Raw genomic sequence first — 19176 nt, 5'->3', positions numbered from 1 at the left:
ATTTTATGTTATCGTTTATCTAAAGTATTCATATGGCTCACAACTTGTCCATATGTATATTTTATCCTCTTCACTGGATATATCCCCAGAACCTTTATAAAACGCTGAGTAACATTATTAGTTCATTATACCTGCAGAGAAACAAGTTGCAGTGAGAGTATGGTACCTTGTTCAAGATCACAAGAAAAACATAAAATACGTTTCCACTCTATCTTTCAAAGGAGTAGTCCTGAGACACTGTCTTGAGATCTTATTCCCTGTCTATGACCAAAACATTTCTTAGGTTAGGCCAACTTTAGGACACTCAATCTAGAAACTGAATATAAACTCATAATAAAGTGAAAATTTAATAATATCTTCTCTGCTCAGCCCCATCACTCTTTTAAAGACTAGCCAATTTTCTGGAGCCAGGCAAACTTCAAGGAAGTTAAGCAAAGCTAACTTTGCAACAGAAAAAACTTTTGGCAGATGAGGAAATGTGATAAACATTTTGAGTCTTAAAGTAGTACTTCTACTGTTACATACTCTTTTCTCTAATAGAAAAAAAATTAGTTGCAAATACGGTCTCAAATCTCTTAAGCAGAGTAACAGTCACTGTAGCTGCACACAGCTTCCCTTGGGAGTAATTCTGGGAATGTAATAGCCAGTTGAGCTTAAGAGCAGGTGCAGGGAGGAATTACATTTACTTCTTTCTTAGAGTCAGAAATGGCAAACATTTCCCACAGTCAAAGTGAGGCCAGGCTCAGGAATCAGCCACTGAGAGGCCAAGCTTTTCATACTTGAAGAGAGAAGGCAGCAAGTGAGGAAGATGATGAGGACATCACTTGGACTTACCAAGAGCAAATTGTATTCGACTAACCTGAATGCCTTCTGTGTGATATGACTGTGAACTCTGTGGACTAGAGGAAAGCAATCACACTGCATAGCTTGACATTACCAAGGCTTCTGACAGTCTTCCATATAACCCTTACAGAGAAATCGGCAAGGTGTGCACTGGATAACTATGTAAGTTGGGTTAGAAACTGTACAAACCATGGAGCTAAAGGGGTTGCAGTCAGCATCAGAGGTCAGCTGGTGGCCAGATACTACCTGAGTATCTCAGGGATTGCTACCAGGACCAGTACTGAGCAACACAAGGCCACAATTCAGAGAGATGTCAGCAGTCTCAAGAAACAGTCTGACAGAAGCCCGGTGAATGTCAATGGTAAATGTAAAGTCCCACACTGGAGAGAGGACCAATATAAATACTAAAGAATCAACGTCCACAGTAAAGCAAATGAATGAATTAGCTGGCAAAGGGTAACACAGACAGTCATGCAAAAGATTATGTTACCTTGTGTACAAATCCAGAGCAACAAAAATCTCACAACTTTTCAGAAATTAAAATGAAAGAAAATAAACTAGTTCTATGTTTAAGATGCCAAAAGACATAACAAAATGAAAAGGCAAGTGTAAAATCAACACCTCCACTCCCTTAAACCTGAATACAAAGGAGAAAAAGCAGCTTCCTAAGTGTTAAAGAATTTTCTGCAGACAGTTTGAGCTTTAAGTAACACCTTTTCCTCACTTTGAAATATCCACTAGAATGCATACATGGTCAGGAATTCAGGATTAAGAAACTGAAAGAAGCACTATTATTTCAAATGTTCACCAATCCAATGCTTTTTATCCGCAACCAAAAATTAATTTTCTCAATGATGTAAACCTAATGAAAGTAATTTAAGAATTGAAACCATTGCTATTGCCATACCTGACATTAATACTGTACTTGGAGGCAACTCCAGATAATAAAACACTTGTCCCCATTGGGCCTGATTTTCTTATCCATCCTCTTTATATCATCCTATCCCACAACATAAAGAAAAGAATCCTGATTATCTGAAATATCCATATCAATCCATGTTTCCCATATCAAGTGAAAGTGTTCACAAAACACAATGGAAAGGAAGGAATTTCAACTCTCAGGAAGACAATGCTGTCACTCAAATTACAAATGGACACTAGTCATAGCATGCAATGGGTTATTCACACAGAAAAGTTATGACTGAGGTGACAGCATTGTTCTCCCTACATGCTTCAAGTAGTATAACAACATTACAGATTATATGGTAGCATTAACAAAGAAAAACTATTATTTCTGTAATCTTGGTTTATAATAGACAGGAAGGTATTCTACTTTCAATGCAGTTTTTGTTTGAAAAGTGGTATGAAAACTGCTTGAATTCTTTCAGAAATAAATGGCAACTTACCTGACATAAAGACTACAAAAAGAAACCAAAAACCCTGTATCTAAGAATAAGTATATTTAAACAAATCAGATGAGACCATTACAATTTACCTCGGTTTTCAGGAGCTATCCACACATAGAGACTTTGGAATGGGCTTTTCTGGGATTGAAAAAAAGCTCACCTCGGAAATATTTGTGCAAATTTGCAAAGGCTTATGCCAAAAGTGTTTGTGTAGCCATTCAGATAATACTTACATGCCTTCTCTGCAGATAGCAAACATTAAAAATAGAGAGCAAGGCGAAGACAGCATTATTAGTGTTCAGTTATACACACTGAATTGCAAATAAATAAAGAATTTAAACCAATACAAACTTGCAAAGAACTTGTCATCTGCATTAGGACTGAAAAAATTAACTCACAATTAGAATATCCTCAGCTTTTGGAAAACAAGAATGACACCTATTTAGTTTAAATACTTCATATTCCCCTCTTTGGTGGTTTCTGTAGCTTCCACATTTGTCACTTGAAGGTATGTAACACAAGGTAGTTAAACGAGCCAATGACTCCCCATGTCTTGGGAAGACACTAGAGTCCATTATACCAATATAAATTAAAAAAGAAAATCAATCTCTGCATCAACATCCATGTATGTTTTCAGAGCCCACTATTCCAAGGAGTCAACCACAAAAGTTACTTTTACTGTTCTTGTCTTGTTAACAACATTTGGCCAGTTTGTATGTGGAGATTCATGATGGAGCTTCTTCTCAGCCAGAGCCTTCAGGTGAAAACAGTGAGTCCCCCAAAGTGAGCATAGCAAAAAAACAGACAAAACCAAACAGCAACAAGAAAAATAACCAAACAAAACCCACCACCTTTCTATTTCTAATTGCTTGCACAGAAGTACTAAGCTAATACAGAACCCAGAACTCAAACCCGCTGCATGGAAAAATCAAAAAAAAAATAGATTTTGTACCTATCATTTCACAGCGCAGGTCTTCTCCTCTGATTTGGCTATCCAACCCAAAAGCTTTCACAGGCTGAGACGAACAATCATGTTTTTATCTCCAGAATCCCAAAGAGCTTCTATCTTTCTATCTACTACTACAAGCAAGTTTTCTCCTCATTTCAGGAATCTTCCAGACTACACTTTCCTTTAGTTTCCTTCAAGCTTCCCAGTTCCTCTCCTCTGCTTGCCCCACCTCCAACCCTAAAAGTTTCTTCAAGCCTCAAGGCTCAGCTGCTCTCAAAAATTACTCATCTCTCCCTTCCTGCAAAGCACAGCAGCACCCAAGACAATATAAGAGAACCTTCTTTCTGCTGCCAAGCCTTCCTTTTTTTTCTTTCTTTTTTTTTTTTAACAAAAAGAAAGAAAACAACACAATGCATGGTAAACATGCAATAAATACAATTAAACAAAGCTCTCAGTTACAGTATCATGCTCAATAGTCAGAAGTATACACATATGTATTACATATTAATTACATAACAAGTAATTAAAGTTAATTAAGAAGAGCTAGAACAAGCTACTGTAAAAGCAATATAACTCACAGAAGAGAGGCCAGTACCAGCGGTTCTGTTGTCTTCAGATTACATCATCATGATGTCTCTAATTAGACTTGCAACTATTATCTACAATGGTATTTTGGGAAGGTATTTCCTTCGTGATGGTAATAATCAAACATCCATCAGTAATTGGTTCCTCATCAAGCTACTCTACTAGAGTCAGAAATTCCATGCTAAGAGCCTGAACAAAGTAGCCAGATATGCTATCAAAAATTAATAATGTCCAGAAATAAACTGAAAACATCTGATGCCAAACAGAATCACGAAGTGAATAAACAAAGCCACAAGCATTCACAAAGGTTCTTATAAACTATTTTTCATCTTCCAAATACTGGAGAAACACACATTTAAAAAAACCCAAAACACAAGTAGCTGTTAGGGAGATACTTTTAACAAAAGAGAAATCATAGAAAGTAACAGCTCAAAAACAATAACCGCATTAGTCGGAACAGGAAAGGATCTTACAGCCTTTCAAAAATACCACACTCCTCACCTCCCTTATTTAAGCAATGTATTAAAAAAAACCAAAGCAACACAAACACAACATACGCATACAGTGGAAACCTGGGAGCTAAAACACATAAACATTTCAAATGTTTCATGTGTGCCTTAGGTATTCTGGCCTGTAAATCAGAAAGTATTACTATAGGGCTACTCCTATAATAAACAGGTATTTCTAATATCTGCTGCAAATTTCTTACTAGTTCAGAGAAAATCCTATTTACTACCTGCACAAACTAACTTGAAAAGATGCACTCTCAGTTGTCTGTTTCTGAACAACAAAAATAAATGTGCAATCACTTGGAAAAACAGATTCCATAAGACTGAGAAACGGGTTTTTTTCATTCCCTTTAAGGCACAGTGGTACAGTTGCTTGTATTCCTCTGCACCGAAAAAATCGGAGCTCTCATTTAATCAAAAGGAGAGAGATTGCAAAAGAACACACTGTTGGCAGACACTACAAAGTCACACTGGTGATGAAAACTTTTGTTGCTCTTCATGTAATCATTGCGTTTTAAATTACTAGATCTATAGACCACATTTCCAAGGCTGTTGGCCAACTCCAACTGTCACACAACCCAGACACTTCCATCTTCCTTGTAAATTCAGGGTTTTCAGAAGTGCATATTCAGGATTTAGGAGTTTAAATCAATAAAGAACTTCAGAAAGTATTGCCTTGCCAGTATAAAAATCATGTATAAACCTTGTAAGAGAAGAGTATTTTTGCAAATCCTACATATATTTCACTCACCATATTTTCCCACACAAGGCGCACTGCAGAAGGTGGCATGCAATACCAAAACAGGGCTGCAGATTTTTTAGAGAAGTTCAAGGGGACAAGCCAGCAGGGTGGGGACAAGGGAGTAAAGAAAAATAATTTAAAAATTAAGCATCATAAAAGAGCTGATGAGATGAAATTAATAAGAAAAAAAGGAAAAACCAAAGGCCTTGGTTTGGGTAGGTAAACCCAACCTCAGAGAAAGAAAAAGGGAGACAATTGTGCAATAGAGTATATTTTAAAAAATAGATATGAACAACAGTTATTTAAAGCCAAACAGAATGCCTGGAACAGCCCCAGCACAGACACAGAACAGAGGAACAAAGTGCACACACTGAAGAAGAAGTATTTTTTAAAAATTGAAATTTCCAGCAGACCGAGGTTTCAGCTGTCATATGGTTGCAGAAACAAATAGATTGAGGCTGATGAGCATTAAGACCATATACACACAGCCAGAGAACGCTGTCTCACTCATTCCAGTTTTCTGCAGCAGGAGTTTGATGCAACTAAGCCATGACAAAAAGGCTTAGAGAGAACAATACTGCAGAAAACGGGATAAAATAACACAGAAAGGGTTAGGTGCCTGCCACAAGCCCAATAGGGAATTGAAAGAAAAGCCTGAAGGGACAGCAGCTCACATCGACAAAGGAAATCACCTTGTTCAAAAGGGTAACATTTTCCAAAATACATAAGAGTTTTGTTTCATGATAGACACAAAGGAATTGTTGTCACTAATCAGAAAATAAATCATTGTAAAACATTGTAAAATCATGAAACAGCAGGTGTATTGATATATTATGATGCTCACAATATCCCAAATAAGCACCAATCAATCTTCAACATCACAGATTTGGTATAAGTCACGTTCTACAAACAAATCACCCAAAACATAGCTTCGAATTGCAAATAATTTCAAAATGGTTTGCCTTTCATTCATTGGTATTCTTTTTGTTTGCTTGTTTTAAGTAATTCATTTTCAAGTTATCTTTCCTCAGAACTATCCCATCACCTACAGTAACCAGGGTGGGTGTCTGTATAATCTTCATGTAACATGACTTACTCAAAAGATGCATCTTCTCAGGAATCTAAAAATCACAGTTCCAATATAGAGGCAGCATTGAATATACTTCATCCCATACTGTTTTAAGCAGCACTAATGCACAGGGCTGCATGCATGACCCCAAACTATTTTTTATCTAGTTAATAGCAAAAGTCATCTGTTCACAAAATATACTGGTTTTCCATGAAAAGATACATAGAGAAACTGTACAGTTAAGCAAACACTTCAAACCATGACTGAAGCCACATCTATATGATGTGAAGAACAGGCTACTATCCTACCAAAATTTAACATTATGAATCCTGTTGAAAATTCAGGGAAAATACTTTTCCATAAGGCACCCAAGACCACAAAAGTAAGTGGATAGCTGCCTTCCATATTACAATTTACAGGACTAAACACACTGCCACAGGCCATAGGACAATTCCTTAATAAGCAGAAAGAAGTTATGGAACATACTGATTTAGGGGAAGAAAGGAAACAGTGTGTTCACTACCTCTGGCAAACCCATTGGCTTGAAACCTTTGAAACACTTTATTCCAGAAGGTAACAGTAAACGGACAGCACAGGATTACAATTGCAAATCAACTTCTGTTTAGGAAGACAGAAATCACCACCTATCCTACTGCATAGGCTCTTAAAGAGCCTATGTTCCAGTCCTAGAGCAAACTGACAGAGCATTAGCTCTGACTTACTCCATTCCACTCATGTTCACAACCTAACTTTGCTGGCTATTTTATCACTGCCCATAAAGAGATGAAACTGGTCAAATTCTGTCAGCAGCAGCCAAAGCCACAGGAAAGATGCTGTTTCAGAATTTCTATATGACCCCTAATCACTTTGTTTCTTCTTAGTGTTTCTAGATGCTAGTGGTCCTCCTCAGCAAACAACTATGGGGGAATAGCAAACTTGATACAAGTCTCCACCAGTTATACAAATAGACATTCTTCTCTTTGCTCACCTAATTAATTTGTCACAGAGGCAAAAATGTTTTTTGGAGGTTTCATTCTTTGGGGGTTTTTTATTTTGTTTTTTTTTTCCCAATTATTATCATTGAAGTAGGTGCACATTTCCACTTAAATGAGCACAAAGCATGAAAGAAGATGATACCTGCTCTCACTAAACTGAGATCAAATTCCAGTTTAGGTTTCATTTGCTTTGTAGCATGACGGGCATTCTTTTTCACTTACACTTTCTAATGAGGAACAGAAGTATTCTGATGGGGAGCAAAGAAATAATTTCACAGGTAGCTTTGTTCTGCTGAGCTTTCTTTAGGTATCCATTCTTGGCAGATAATTGCAGTTTCAAATGCATCCTGCATCTGAGTGACTTCCTTCTGTATTCTCCATTCTTAAACAACCTTAAGGTGGACTTAAATGGTGAGCAACTATATCTGTATAATTTTTTTCATGTTCACATAGGCATTACAGTTTCTTACATCCCATCTGTTATATTAGGATGCTTTCTGTCCTTTTGATAGCCTGTCAAGGATTCTCCCCTGTGCTAACTGCAAAGTTTTCTCAAATGATGTATCCAGCATCTAGCCTGATGATCCAGAGACTTAAAGCTCAAGAAAAGGTGAGGAGTCCAAGACAGATTTTTCCTCCAACTGCTTAGCATGATATATTGAGCTTGCTTTTTAGCTTCAAATCCATGACAGCTGAGCTGATCAACAGTCTTCTCTCAGGGAGCTTAAATCCATAGTAATGAAGTCAATGGACCGTGGTTTTGGAACAAGATCAAACAAAAGTGCACAAGTTGCATAGTGTTCAAATCACTGTCACCTTTAACACCATTCCCAGAAGTAAGTAAACAGCCTCAGCTGAGGTGATGCCTGAAGTTTATTCAGCACATAATTTCCCTTATCAAAAAACTCTTGCCTAGAAAGGATTAGTCATGGAACTTAATGGACAGCAGCACAATTTCTGTAACATGAAAAGCAGTAGTGAGACATGCCATGTTTACTGTGGCTGGAAGTGCTGAAGACCTTATTAACTTTTACACATTCCCACATTTCAAAATAAATATAAATCTGCTCACTATGGCAGGGTTTTTACAGCATATACTAACTTTAAGAAAACCAAGTTAGAGTTCAACCTCAAGCAAATATGCCTTTATTACAGTAACAATAGGATCAAGAAATTTAAGCTGGTCACAATCACTGTCTCAGAACTGCTCCACATTTGGTTCTGCTCCAAACAGTTTAAAATGCCTTGGGGAAATCCAGCCTATTTTATGTATCAGAATGGTAGGAATTATCTGAATCTCTATTTGTTTTATTAGCAGCAATTCTCATTTACATTAGCTTTTTTATTCCACTAAACATTTAATTATAATTAAACTTTAAATAGAGAAATACAAATAGCAACAAAAAAATTAAAAGAGAATAGCTAGTATTTATGAGTTGCAACAACTTCGTCAACTATAAAACAAGCCCTGATTATGTTGACATCATGCAGTCAAAAATGGAGCTTACTAAGTTTTCTTAAAATCTTGATTTTAAGGTGAGAAATTAATAAAATGCACAACTTTATTCATCTAAAATAATGCACATACAGAAGAGGGTTTTCAGGTTGGGCAAAAGTGGGAAAAAAATCAGTAAATTTGTCTTCATCTTCAGAAAGTAATCCAATGTAGTATTGCTAAAAATATCACTCTGATATTTATCTGTCCAGGGCTAGATGCTATCTATGCAGTCACAATCACAGTGCATTGATCAAAACAAAAGAATACAAGTCCCTGTAAAAATACTCAAATCCTACATCATATTTGGAAAGCCTTTATAAAAGTTAAAGAATTCGGAAGAGCAAATCCTAAAAAAAAAAACAAAAACAAAAAAAACCCGACCAATCGAACGAACAAAAACTTCAAACCAAACAAACAAACAAAAAAAACCAAAAATAAAAACAAGAAAACCACAATCAAACAAACAAACCAACCAAAACAAAAACTCCAAAACCAAAAAACCCCACCAAAATAGGTTTTTATGTACAAGCATTCAGAAAAAAAAAATCCTCTAGGAATAATTTTCCAATCTAATAAAAATTGTTTTCTGATTAAATCAATTCACCGGTATCAATGTATTCTTCATTTCCTCTCTTCCACTTCCTGAACTTCTGAGGTTGTCCTAACTCCCTGCACATATTTCTTTAGTTGAGTGGCCCCTCTGCAGACCAAGGCACAGTATACAGTCAGGCAACTTCAAGAAGCCCAGCACTTAAGTCACTTTGAGGGAAGAGTAGGTTAACTGGCTTCCTTTATAACACTAATGACCAGTGAATCTGTGAGTGCCTCAGTTCTCAATAAATAGATCAACTGCATCCCCACAGGGTAAGATACCTACTTATACATTCAGCTCATTGTTCCCACCTGGGCATACATGTCTCAAGCAGGCAGCAGCACAGGTTCTGGATTTGGCTGATTAGGGAATATGGATCCCAGCATGCATGTATTGCCTAAGAGAAATATCCTAAGGCAATCTACTTTAGTTCCCAAGAACTGTGAAGGACGAGTTGCAAGCAACTTGGTTGTCCACTCAGACTACGCAATCTTACAGACACTAAAGTAGTGTCACTGCATGGACAAATTAATGCTACACTTTTTCACTCTAACAGCTGTCATCTAGTAATGCAAAAATTCAACATAAAGCATCCACGTCTCATTTTAAGAACCTTCTTTCAGATGAAATCTAACAGAGGAGATATTCATTGTAAGAGAATATATGGACCTTCCAAGACATTAAGAGGGTGCCTATTTTCTTTCCTCTCAGTAATGAAACTGTGAAAAAGGCATGGGAATCAGACCTGAAATAATGTTACAAAAAAAGCAAAGCAAGAGCTGGGCAGTTATAAGCCCATCTCTTGTCCCTCAAGAAAACATTCTATCAGGGAAGACAGATTCAGGGAGTCTATTACCAGCACCGGACTCTCTTTTCAGGAATGATTAAGAGTGTATGATTTCCCATCCTGAACAACAATAATGTGAGGTTTATTAATCATTGGCATGACTTGGCCTGTTGTATCCAACTTTTAATAGTCTGGTAAAGTTATTTTCACTTCAGTACCTTAGCATTCCTGGTTATAGAATGGAAGAAGGCCTAAGGTAAACACACAATCTGTCACAGTGACTAACTTCTTTGGGCATCCTCTCCAGACAGTGAATTGATTGCATTTGTGAGGAGTTATTAATTAGCGTTTTAAGTACTCCTACTACCCTTAAAAGTGCTACTGTCAATGGTCAGCTACAGGACCAAAGCAATGAAAACTGCAAAGAATTTGGTTATGTAACAGCCAAGGAGATTAGGTTGCAAGTTTCTGCAGTTCCTATTTCAAAATCCTTAAATGAGGATGGTCAACACTGATAAAAAGAAAGAATGACCAGAGTAAAAAAAGTAATTTGGATTTTCCCTAATGCTGATAGCATTAGGAGAAGCAAAGCAGTGAAAAGCACCTTTCCTATATCTACACTGAAGTCAACATCTGGAACAAACACAGACTAAGATTTAGATCTTTTCTTCAGAAACTAGAAGACCTCATTTCTAAAAAGACTTGAATGGGTTGAATTAAATTTATACATTTATATATAAATTAATTTTAAGTGCAACTTTGAAACTTGAAGATATTTTGTTTTCCTGTGCAACAACATAAAGTCAGACACTATAAATTAAGCTTGTTACAGTGAATATGCCCCTCAAATATTTTAAATTTAGCTTTAGAAATTTGGATGTTCAAAGTGACTAATATCAAAACCATCAGAACTGATGTGTTAGATTAATGCAACGTTTAAAGTTTCTCTCATATGTCAGAGAAAGAAGAGGTACTTCTAGGACTAGTGTCCCTTGTTTACATGGCTAGGTTTTGGGGGGGTGAAAGGGCAGTGCAGAAGTGGCCTCTGTGAGACCAGCAGCTGCCCCCATGTTGGACACAGCCAGTTCCAGCTGGCTCCATGACAGACCTGCTGCTTGCCAAAGCTGGGCCCACCAACAGCACTGGTTGGTGCCTCTGTTGGTAACACATATAAGGATAAAAACCACTGCACAACAGTTACATGAGACAAGCAAGAAAAATGTATGAGAAACAGTCCTGCCAACAGCAAGGTCAGGGAAGGAGAATGGGAAGTAGGGGTTCCAGGTGCCAGACCAGAGATTCCTCTGCTGCCCATGAAGACAGCAGGTCCCCTGAAGCCCATGGAGGACCATACCAGAGCAGATATCCACGCTGCAGCTCGTGCCAGAGCAGGGCAGAAGCTGTAGCCTGTGGAGAGCCCACAAAGGAGCAGACTCCAGCAGGAAGCGCAGCCCATGGGGGACCCATTCCTGGAGCATAACCCATGAAGAGCTGCAGCTAGTGTGAAAGACCCACATTAGAACAGTTTGACAGGGACTATATCCCATGAGAGAGATCCCACACCACAACAGGGAACAGTGTGAGGAAGAAGGAGTGGCAGAGACAAAGTAAACAAATCCCATTCCCAAATACCCTGTGCCACTCAAGGGATTGAGGGGAAGGAGGTTGAAGATTCAGGAACAAAGATTGAAGCCAAGCCTGGAAAGATAGGAGGAGGAGAAAAGGTGGGTTTAGTCTTGTCCTTGTCTCTTATTACCCTACATTTAATTGACAATAGATAAAATTAATTTTCCCCAAGCTTAGCTCAGTCCTAAAAGGAGTGACTGAGGTCACTTGACTTGTTCAGCTTGAAGAAAAGAAGGCTGAGGGGAAATCCCATCACAGCCTACAACTTCCTCCTGAGGTGAAGTGGTAGGGCAGGCACTGACCTCTTCTCTCTGTGATCAGTAACAGGATCTGAGGGAATAACACAAAGCTGTATCAGGGAGGCTTAGGTTGGATATCAGAAAAAGCTTCTTCACCCAGAGGGTGGTTGGGCACTGGAACAGGCTTGCCAGGAAAGTGGTCACAGCACCAACCCTGACAGAGTTCAAGAAGCATTTGGAAAACACACTCAGGCACACAGTGTGATTCTTTGGGCTATCCTGAGCAGGGCCAGGAGTTGGACTTTGATGATCCCTGTGTGTTGCTTCCAACTCAGGATATTCTATGATTCTATGAACTCATTTAATTCAAAAAAAGCCAGGTGTTTGCATTTATTTCAAGACTAGGGCTGCTTTGGAAATGTGGGTAATGTTTTTTTGAATTCTGATTTATATCCTTTCATCATTCTTCCTTAAGTTGAAGCTGTTGGCTCTGTCTAGCAACTGATTTGGCTTGACTGAGTTCTACTCCTGTTACTTGCTTTACAGCAAGCTATGTCCCTCGTCTTTGCTTAGGTGTTGCAGGTTGTAGCCATACACATGGCATCTTCTGTATCCTTCTGATGACTACAAATCTCTCTTCTGACTTTTAACATTTGTGTTAGTTTTAATGCAAAAGCAGAAATGCACTTTTAAACTGTCCAGCAATATTTTTGTTAACAATTTCCAGTATCATAAGAAAAAAAGAGAAAAATAAAAGCTACCTAAGAGACCTACTAGTTTTTGGATAGCAAAAATGAACTGGCAAAATTGGATTTGGGATTTCGACTTTATAAAGGTATTATGACAGGTGAATTAAAGTTATATTTTATTTCTGATTTGGTCATGCGGCTCTGAGAAGTATCCTGGCCTTGTCAGGCAGCATGGTAAAACATCTCAGGCCTAACATTTGCACGTTAGATATCTGCCTCTGTTGCCAAGTGCCACTGCCCTCCCTGTACCTCACAGCCATTTTTCTCTCTGGGTAGCAATGCTGCCAAAGGGATAGCAGTGTGCTGAGCAACTGCATAACATCAACTGGTCAAGTAACAGCAAGAGTACTTAGAATCTGAAAATCCCAACGTTGCCCTTGCTACTGATCAGAACTTCAGTAAAAGACTAGAGACGATGCAACAATTATCAATAATTTCTCCTAATTATGATTCTACTAAAGATAACAGACTGAGGATAGCCAGGAAATAAAACTGTCCTGATACCCAATCTCCCCAAAAGTGAAGCAGTTTCTTAAAAGACAATTTTTAAAATCTTTTAACATAATTAAGTAAACAAATTTACAAGTTATTAGAGAAATACCACCACTACATTTTTGAGAAGGAAGACCTGTATTTGTCATAAAAACAAATATATGTTTGAAGCATATCTGTTGTAGCTTAAAAAGAAATCTGTTCAGCTTTTTTTTTAAGCTTTGATTATTTAAAATTAAGTTCTCTAGAATTCTTTGCTCAGGTACCAGGAAAGCAGGAAAGCTACTTGTCATTACTGAAGGATGCAGAGACATGATGGAGAGCTGCTGTAAATTAAACCAGACATAGGTAACTCGCATCAGCTAAAGGCTATTAGGTTAGCTACTTTTTCTCCCCCTCCACCTCTTCCTCTTAAAGAATTCACATTTCATTAAAAAAGGCAACACCAGGTAAAGAGAAACAAACAAACAAAAACAGTATGCCAAGGAAAATTTAAGACAGTTTTCACTCCAACACTTCAAACACCAGGCTAATAACTTCACAAAGAAGCACAAGGAACTAGCTGAAGCAGATACACAGAATCTAAACAATTTCAACTCTTCGGGGATTTCAGCCAAAGGTTTGCAACATTGCTGTGGTCATATCTGCAGTGTCGGCATTCCTCACATCTCTAGTAATTCCTCCATTAATTTTATGGATCTTCAACATATTTGGCCACAGCACACATGTACATTGAGGCATCACTTCACCAAAAACTCCTCATTGGACCTTTAAACATATTACAGCAGATTCATTTAATCTTAAATACAGCATCTGAGTTTACAGAAGAACAGGGGTGAGTTGTGTTCAGATCTTGTATAGTAAAAGCTGTGTTGCTGCCATTTGGAAAAAGAGAATCCCACAAAAAAACACTAGCCAATGAGGAGACACACTCTATTAAGATCCATTTGAAGAACAATTAATTAGCAAGATACCAGCAGTATGTTCCAGATTTTGACTTCCTCTATGGTCAGTCAATAATTAAATACTGAACTATTTTAAAGAAACTCTATCATATTTGTGCATATGAAGTTATTCTGTGCTTTTAGAAGAGATAGAGCAGTTGAATTTTGAACCTCTTTACTACACTCTTCAAAGTGAGATCTGTTTAAGAAAAAAAAAAGACCAAAAACCACAACACCAAACCTCACAATTTTGTTACAGTTTTGAAATCTAGAAACAAATTTTCTATATTTGAGATCCTTTTTACATAAACTATTTGATACAAATTGGCTTCAGAAGATGTTTTTTAATCCCTCAAACTATATATGGATTAATAAGCGTTGCACATGAATAAGTCATGCTATTCATTTTAACAAAAGTCAATATAAAATATCTACTGTGGTCTACAGGGACTTGCTGTAAATAAGAAACAAAATATACTGGTCCAATTTTATACCTATTACAACTGAAATCAATTTAAGAAATCATTTCAACTAAGCAAAACCCAACCCCCTCTACAATGCTGAAAGAGTACATGAGACTTCAAAATCTGTTCATGAATATCTTGACTTGCATTCACTATATACCCTTCTTCTGCCTATATCTGTCACTGCATAGCATCAAGTCTATGATGACATATTCTTAAAATCAGTGCCTCCATGAATGCTCAATCCTTGTATTTTGATTTTATTTGTAGGTATCAAGTAACATCATTATCTCATAGACAGCTGTAATGACATGTCATTCACATCCTCCATCCACCTGATGAAGTTTGCATATTTTCATATCCAATATTGGCCATAAGCTATCATATGTCAGTGACTATACCATTCAACCATACAAAATGATGCACCTCAAAGTAATTTGATTTGGAGTGGAAGAGTGGAGTGTAGGAAATAACTTCTTTAGCAAGAGAACACTCATAACCCTCAAAGATTTACCTGAAAATAGAAAATAACAACCTTGCTCCAAAACTGTATAAGCAAAATAGAACTTATAAATAAATAGGCATTTTATTTACATTCATGCAGTAGCCTGTCTTTTATAACACTCATGAGCAATGCAGCTACCTTAAGCCATAAAACCAAAGTATTTTCACATATCTGCTGTTGACATATCAATGTACTGCAGGGTATTCACAATAAATGTAAATGAAATAAATACTTCACAGCAAGCAAGAAATACCAATGTTTCAATTTTTTTCTTTACATTGTTTGAGTAGGCTGTGGGAATAAAAATAAGTAGTTCAAATGAGAGGGAAATCCTCAGAAGACCATGTATTCATACCACATTGATTACAGAGAAAGCTTTTCACACAAATGCTGCAGGGTTATTGAAGATTACAATTGTGACAAAATCCTGTCTAAACAAAAATAATAATAAAAACCCCACCACAACAACAAAAACCAGCAACCAAACCACACACAAAATAAAGGTTTTGCACTTTCAATCTTCAAACAAGTTAATGCTTATTTTCCTTGTCCACGCTAATATTGCATGATTTAAAATAAAGGTGTCTGAACATGCTACCAGAACAGTAGGTAGCTATCAAACTGTTGACAGATTATTTCCTCCCCTCAATTAATGCTCATTAATTTGATCATAGATACCAACATGCAAGCACATCTACCAAAAACCTGTTACAAAAGCCACAGCTCAGATTTTGGTGCTTTCTATGTTTTAGCTGTACTGAGATAAGACATTGACCTTTCTTTTTGATTCACAATGGGAGAATACTCCGCTTACAAGCTTACTACTGTGAAGCCTTGTTGTCAGTGTGAAGAATCACAAAAACATGTGTTAGAAGGCAGATAGGACTCAATACCTTTCTCAACATTTGAAATGTGATATTTCCAACAGATAATCAGTTCTTTTCAATTCCCTGGAAGTATAAACAACTCCAGTTTAAGATTTCACTAAGAGGAATAAAATACTCTGCAGGTTAGGGGGAAGGGAGGGTAATAGTCCATGAATTAGTTGGTAAAGGACCTTTTTCCAGGTTATATCTTTAAAGGACTCTACTATGCCATCTAGGATTTTCATGTAATAAAAGCAATTTATCCTTGTAATCAGACCATTGCTATTCAAAGAAACTTCAGGTGGCTGTACCACAAGAAATATTTTTCTGTGCATCTTGAAGTCAATGTGACTGTGATTGCAAATTATTCACTAATGTAAAGAATAGCAGACTGTTGCATTATGCAAGCCCATCCACACTCTTTTGCATCCCTGTAAATGCAGCTACTTTCCTGTCTTGATTGTACTGTACACTGTAACAATGGGTTTCACCTAATAAGCTATTCAGGAAACTCTTACACTGCATGCAGGTCATCTCAACCCATTTCCTTGCTGTTACAAGTAACATGGAAAATGCTTTCAAACATCATCTGAGACAGGAACACTTAGAAGCACCTTAAATTCTCATAAAATATTCACTAGAGCTATCCACAGTATCAGTTCTATTGTGGTATCAAACATACTTAGTTAAGTCATGTACTACTGCTGCAGGAAGAGATGTCTTGAAGGAAATCTCTACACCATATAAATTGAGTATGTTCAAAGTCCCATGCATGAAGAAGAAGAAGAAGAAGGGGGGGTAGGGGAGGGAAATCACAGCTAAAATTAAAAAAAAAAAAAAAAAGCAAAAGCTATTTTCTTTTAGCTATTATAGAACTACACTATAATCACTGTGAGATAAATGCTCTAACCTCCACCTGCACCATCCCAATCTTTCTCCTCCCACATCAGTGCTGAATTTGCTGGAATAGAAGAATGAATTAGCTAAGAACGTTAAAAAATATTTTCAGTTAGGAAAAGACTTGCATGTGGTTTGGAACAGTACTGACATCCCATTTACATCGTATTTGACCAGTATGGGACCTCTGAGTACCTCCTTTCTCTATCATTTGGGAAATGCCATGCCCAATTACTGGAGCAATGCTTTTCTTCTGGAGCCCCAGCTGGTGGATAGATAGCCTAAGGGAGTACCTAGACAGAAGTCTAGAAAGAAACAAAAAAGGGGGAAGGGACAAAAGAAGCTGGCTTACGTGCTCCAGTTTGTCTTTCCTCCTCAGCCAGACACTCGCACTGTAGTCCTGCTGCTTGACAGTGCTGTAGAAGTTCGCACCTACTCTGGTGAGGCTTGGAGAAGGCTCCCTGGGTCTGCTCTTCAGCCTCATCTGCTCGAAGCCCTCATGGGGGGATGAGGAGAGCCAGTCATGCCTGACTTCCATCTTGACATGACAAGGCAAAGTCCAAGGAAAAAAATCGAGAAATTAAGAGGCACTAGACAAAGATGGTCCAAAAAGGAACAGGATGAGGGAAGAAGAAAAAGAAGGAAAGCAAAAAAACCCCAAAACCTAAAAATGGTAAGAGAAGGGGGAGACAAGGAGAAATAACAAGATAGGAGGAGTGGAGGGAGAAGAAAAGGCTGCAGGTAGGAGAGAAAAGCGGACTAGGAGAGATGAAAGGGCACTCGGGAAAGAAGGCGCTCCAAGATGCCGCTGCTTGTTGCCCTCACCGCCAGCAAGCTGCAGTCCAGGACCGACGCAGCGGGAAGCGGCTGCGTGCGGCTGTGCCCGGGACGGCGGCGAGGGGCGGCGCGGCCCCAGCAGCCGAGGCCGGGCGGGGCCGCCGCCTCCAGCCCGCCTGCAGGTTGGCGCAGTGGAGGGGCCGCCGCCCGCCCGGGGAAGAGCCCGGCTCCTCCCCCGCCTCCCCCTCCCCGCAGCCACCTTCGGAGAAGCGGCGAGCGGTACGGGAGAGCCGCTTCCTTTGGAGAGGAGTCGCTGCCTCCGCACCCGCCCCCAGGGGACAGGACACCTCCCGCTCCCGTGGGGAAGTTCACTCAAACCCTCTTCCCCCGTCCCGGCGGGCACCGACCCGCCCGCTCCCCGCCGCGGGGCCGGGCAGCCGGCTGCCACTCCCTCCCCTGGAAGCCTTTGTCCAACCTCCCCTGCTCAGAGGCTCCCGGGGCCGCCCCCCGCTGCCCTGCCCGGGCCGGGGGAGGAATGCGTCCCTCTCCCCCGCCTGGGCCCCGCCGCGGCGAGTGGGAGATGCGGGTCTGCGGATGCTGGAGACACCGCGCCGTCCTCTCCCGCGGCACTTCTCCATCACCGTGTCCCCTCCCTCCCTCCCTGGGCAGGGTCTCCCGGTGCTCTCAGGCGTAACATGATCGAGCTGCTGGTCCTTGCCCCGGGGCAGGGGGAGCGCACCTCGCCTGCCCAGGAGGCGAAAGCGCTCGCCCGGTTCCGGGTCCAAGTCCGAGTCCCGCCTGGAAACCCTTGCCCCCGCAGCGGCTCAGCCAGCACCAGACCTCAGAAATCAAGTCACTTCTGTGGTCCCGGTGGACCATGTCTCTGGGATGCCCAGGCTCGTAGATACCTGACACCTAGTATTCCTCTAATAAAACAAAAGACCTTTTGGAGTGGTTTCTGTAGTCCGCTGCCATCCCTTTTGGTAGAACTTGATATGTGTTGCTATTTAGCGCAAACGTGTTTCAGCAGAAAAAAAGGACTTTCCTTTTTCGCACTATGAAAAGCCACCTCGCTAATTGCCCACACACTCTGCAAAGCTATATTAGGCATAGACAAAAAAACTTTCTCACATAGCGCACCAAGAAATATTTACTGGAGCTCAGAACAACATTTTAGTTTCTGGCTAGTATTTGCCATCAGGCAACTGTTTGCATGTATTACAGTCCTTTGAAAACAGGTGCCTCTATGGGCATATACAACTGATACACATGCATCTGCAGAAATTTTTTTTTTTTTTTTTGCTAGAGAACTAAAGTGATGGAGCTATTAAGATAAAGGAATATTGAACTAGAAATCTACGTTTGAATCCAGTTAACTTGAAAATAGCCTTTGAACGGTAAAAAAGTTCATCCAGACAAATTTGTGAGGACATTGTTGAAGAGCCCTCCGCTACTTGATCTGGAGTGAGCTCTACTTTCATTTGATCAGAAAGCAAATATAAAATATCCTTATGATAGGACTCGAGGTGTATTACTGCAAAATATTGGCCAGAAACCGAACAGATATTGAATTTTTTTCCTTTCGATTTCCTAAGGATAAAGGCAAAACTCACATCACACCTCATAATTGAGGATTATTATT

At 39.2% G+C, this 19176-nt stretch overlaps 1 protein-coding gene across 2 annotated transcripts in view; it reads right to left on the bottom strand.

Moving 5' to 3' along the window:
• Positions 1-18123, bottom strand: part of PLD5 (phospholipase D family member 5) — a 187062-nt gene extending 168939 nt beyond the window's left edge. The window contains exon 1 of one of the 2 annotated variants that reach the window (XM_064648684.1): positions 17110-18123. In XM_064648684.1, the coding sequence (XP_064504754.1) occupies positions 17110-17295 (186 nt within the window). In that variant the 5' untranslated portion in view covers positions 17296-18123. The remainder of the gene's footprint in view (positions 1-17109) is intronic. The other variant, XM_064648687.1, reaches the window with a different exon arrangement.
• Positions 18124-19176: the final 1053 nt, after the last annotated feature.

This window comes from Pseudopipra pipra, chromosome 3, assembly GCF_036250125.1.
Source record: "Pseudopipra pipra isolate bDixPip1 chromosome 3, bDixPip1.hap1, whole genome shotgun sequence".
Lineage (NCBI taxonomy): Eukaryota > Metazoa > Chordata > Aves > Passeriformes > Pipridae > Pseudopipra > Pseudopipra pipra.
Note: the sequence above shows the minus strand (reverse complement) of the source record. Positions and strands in the feature narration are given on the sequence as shown.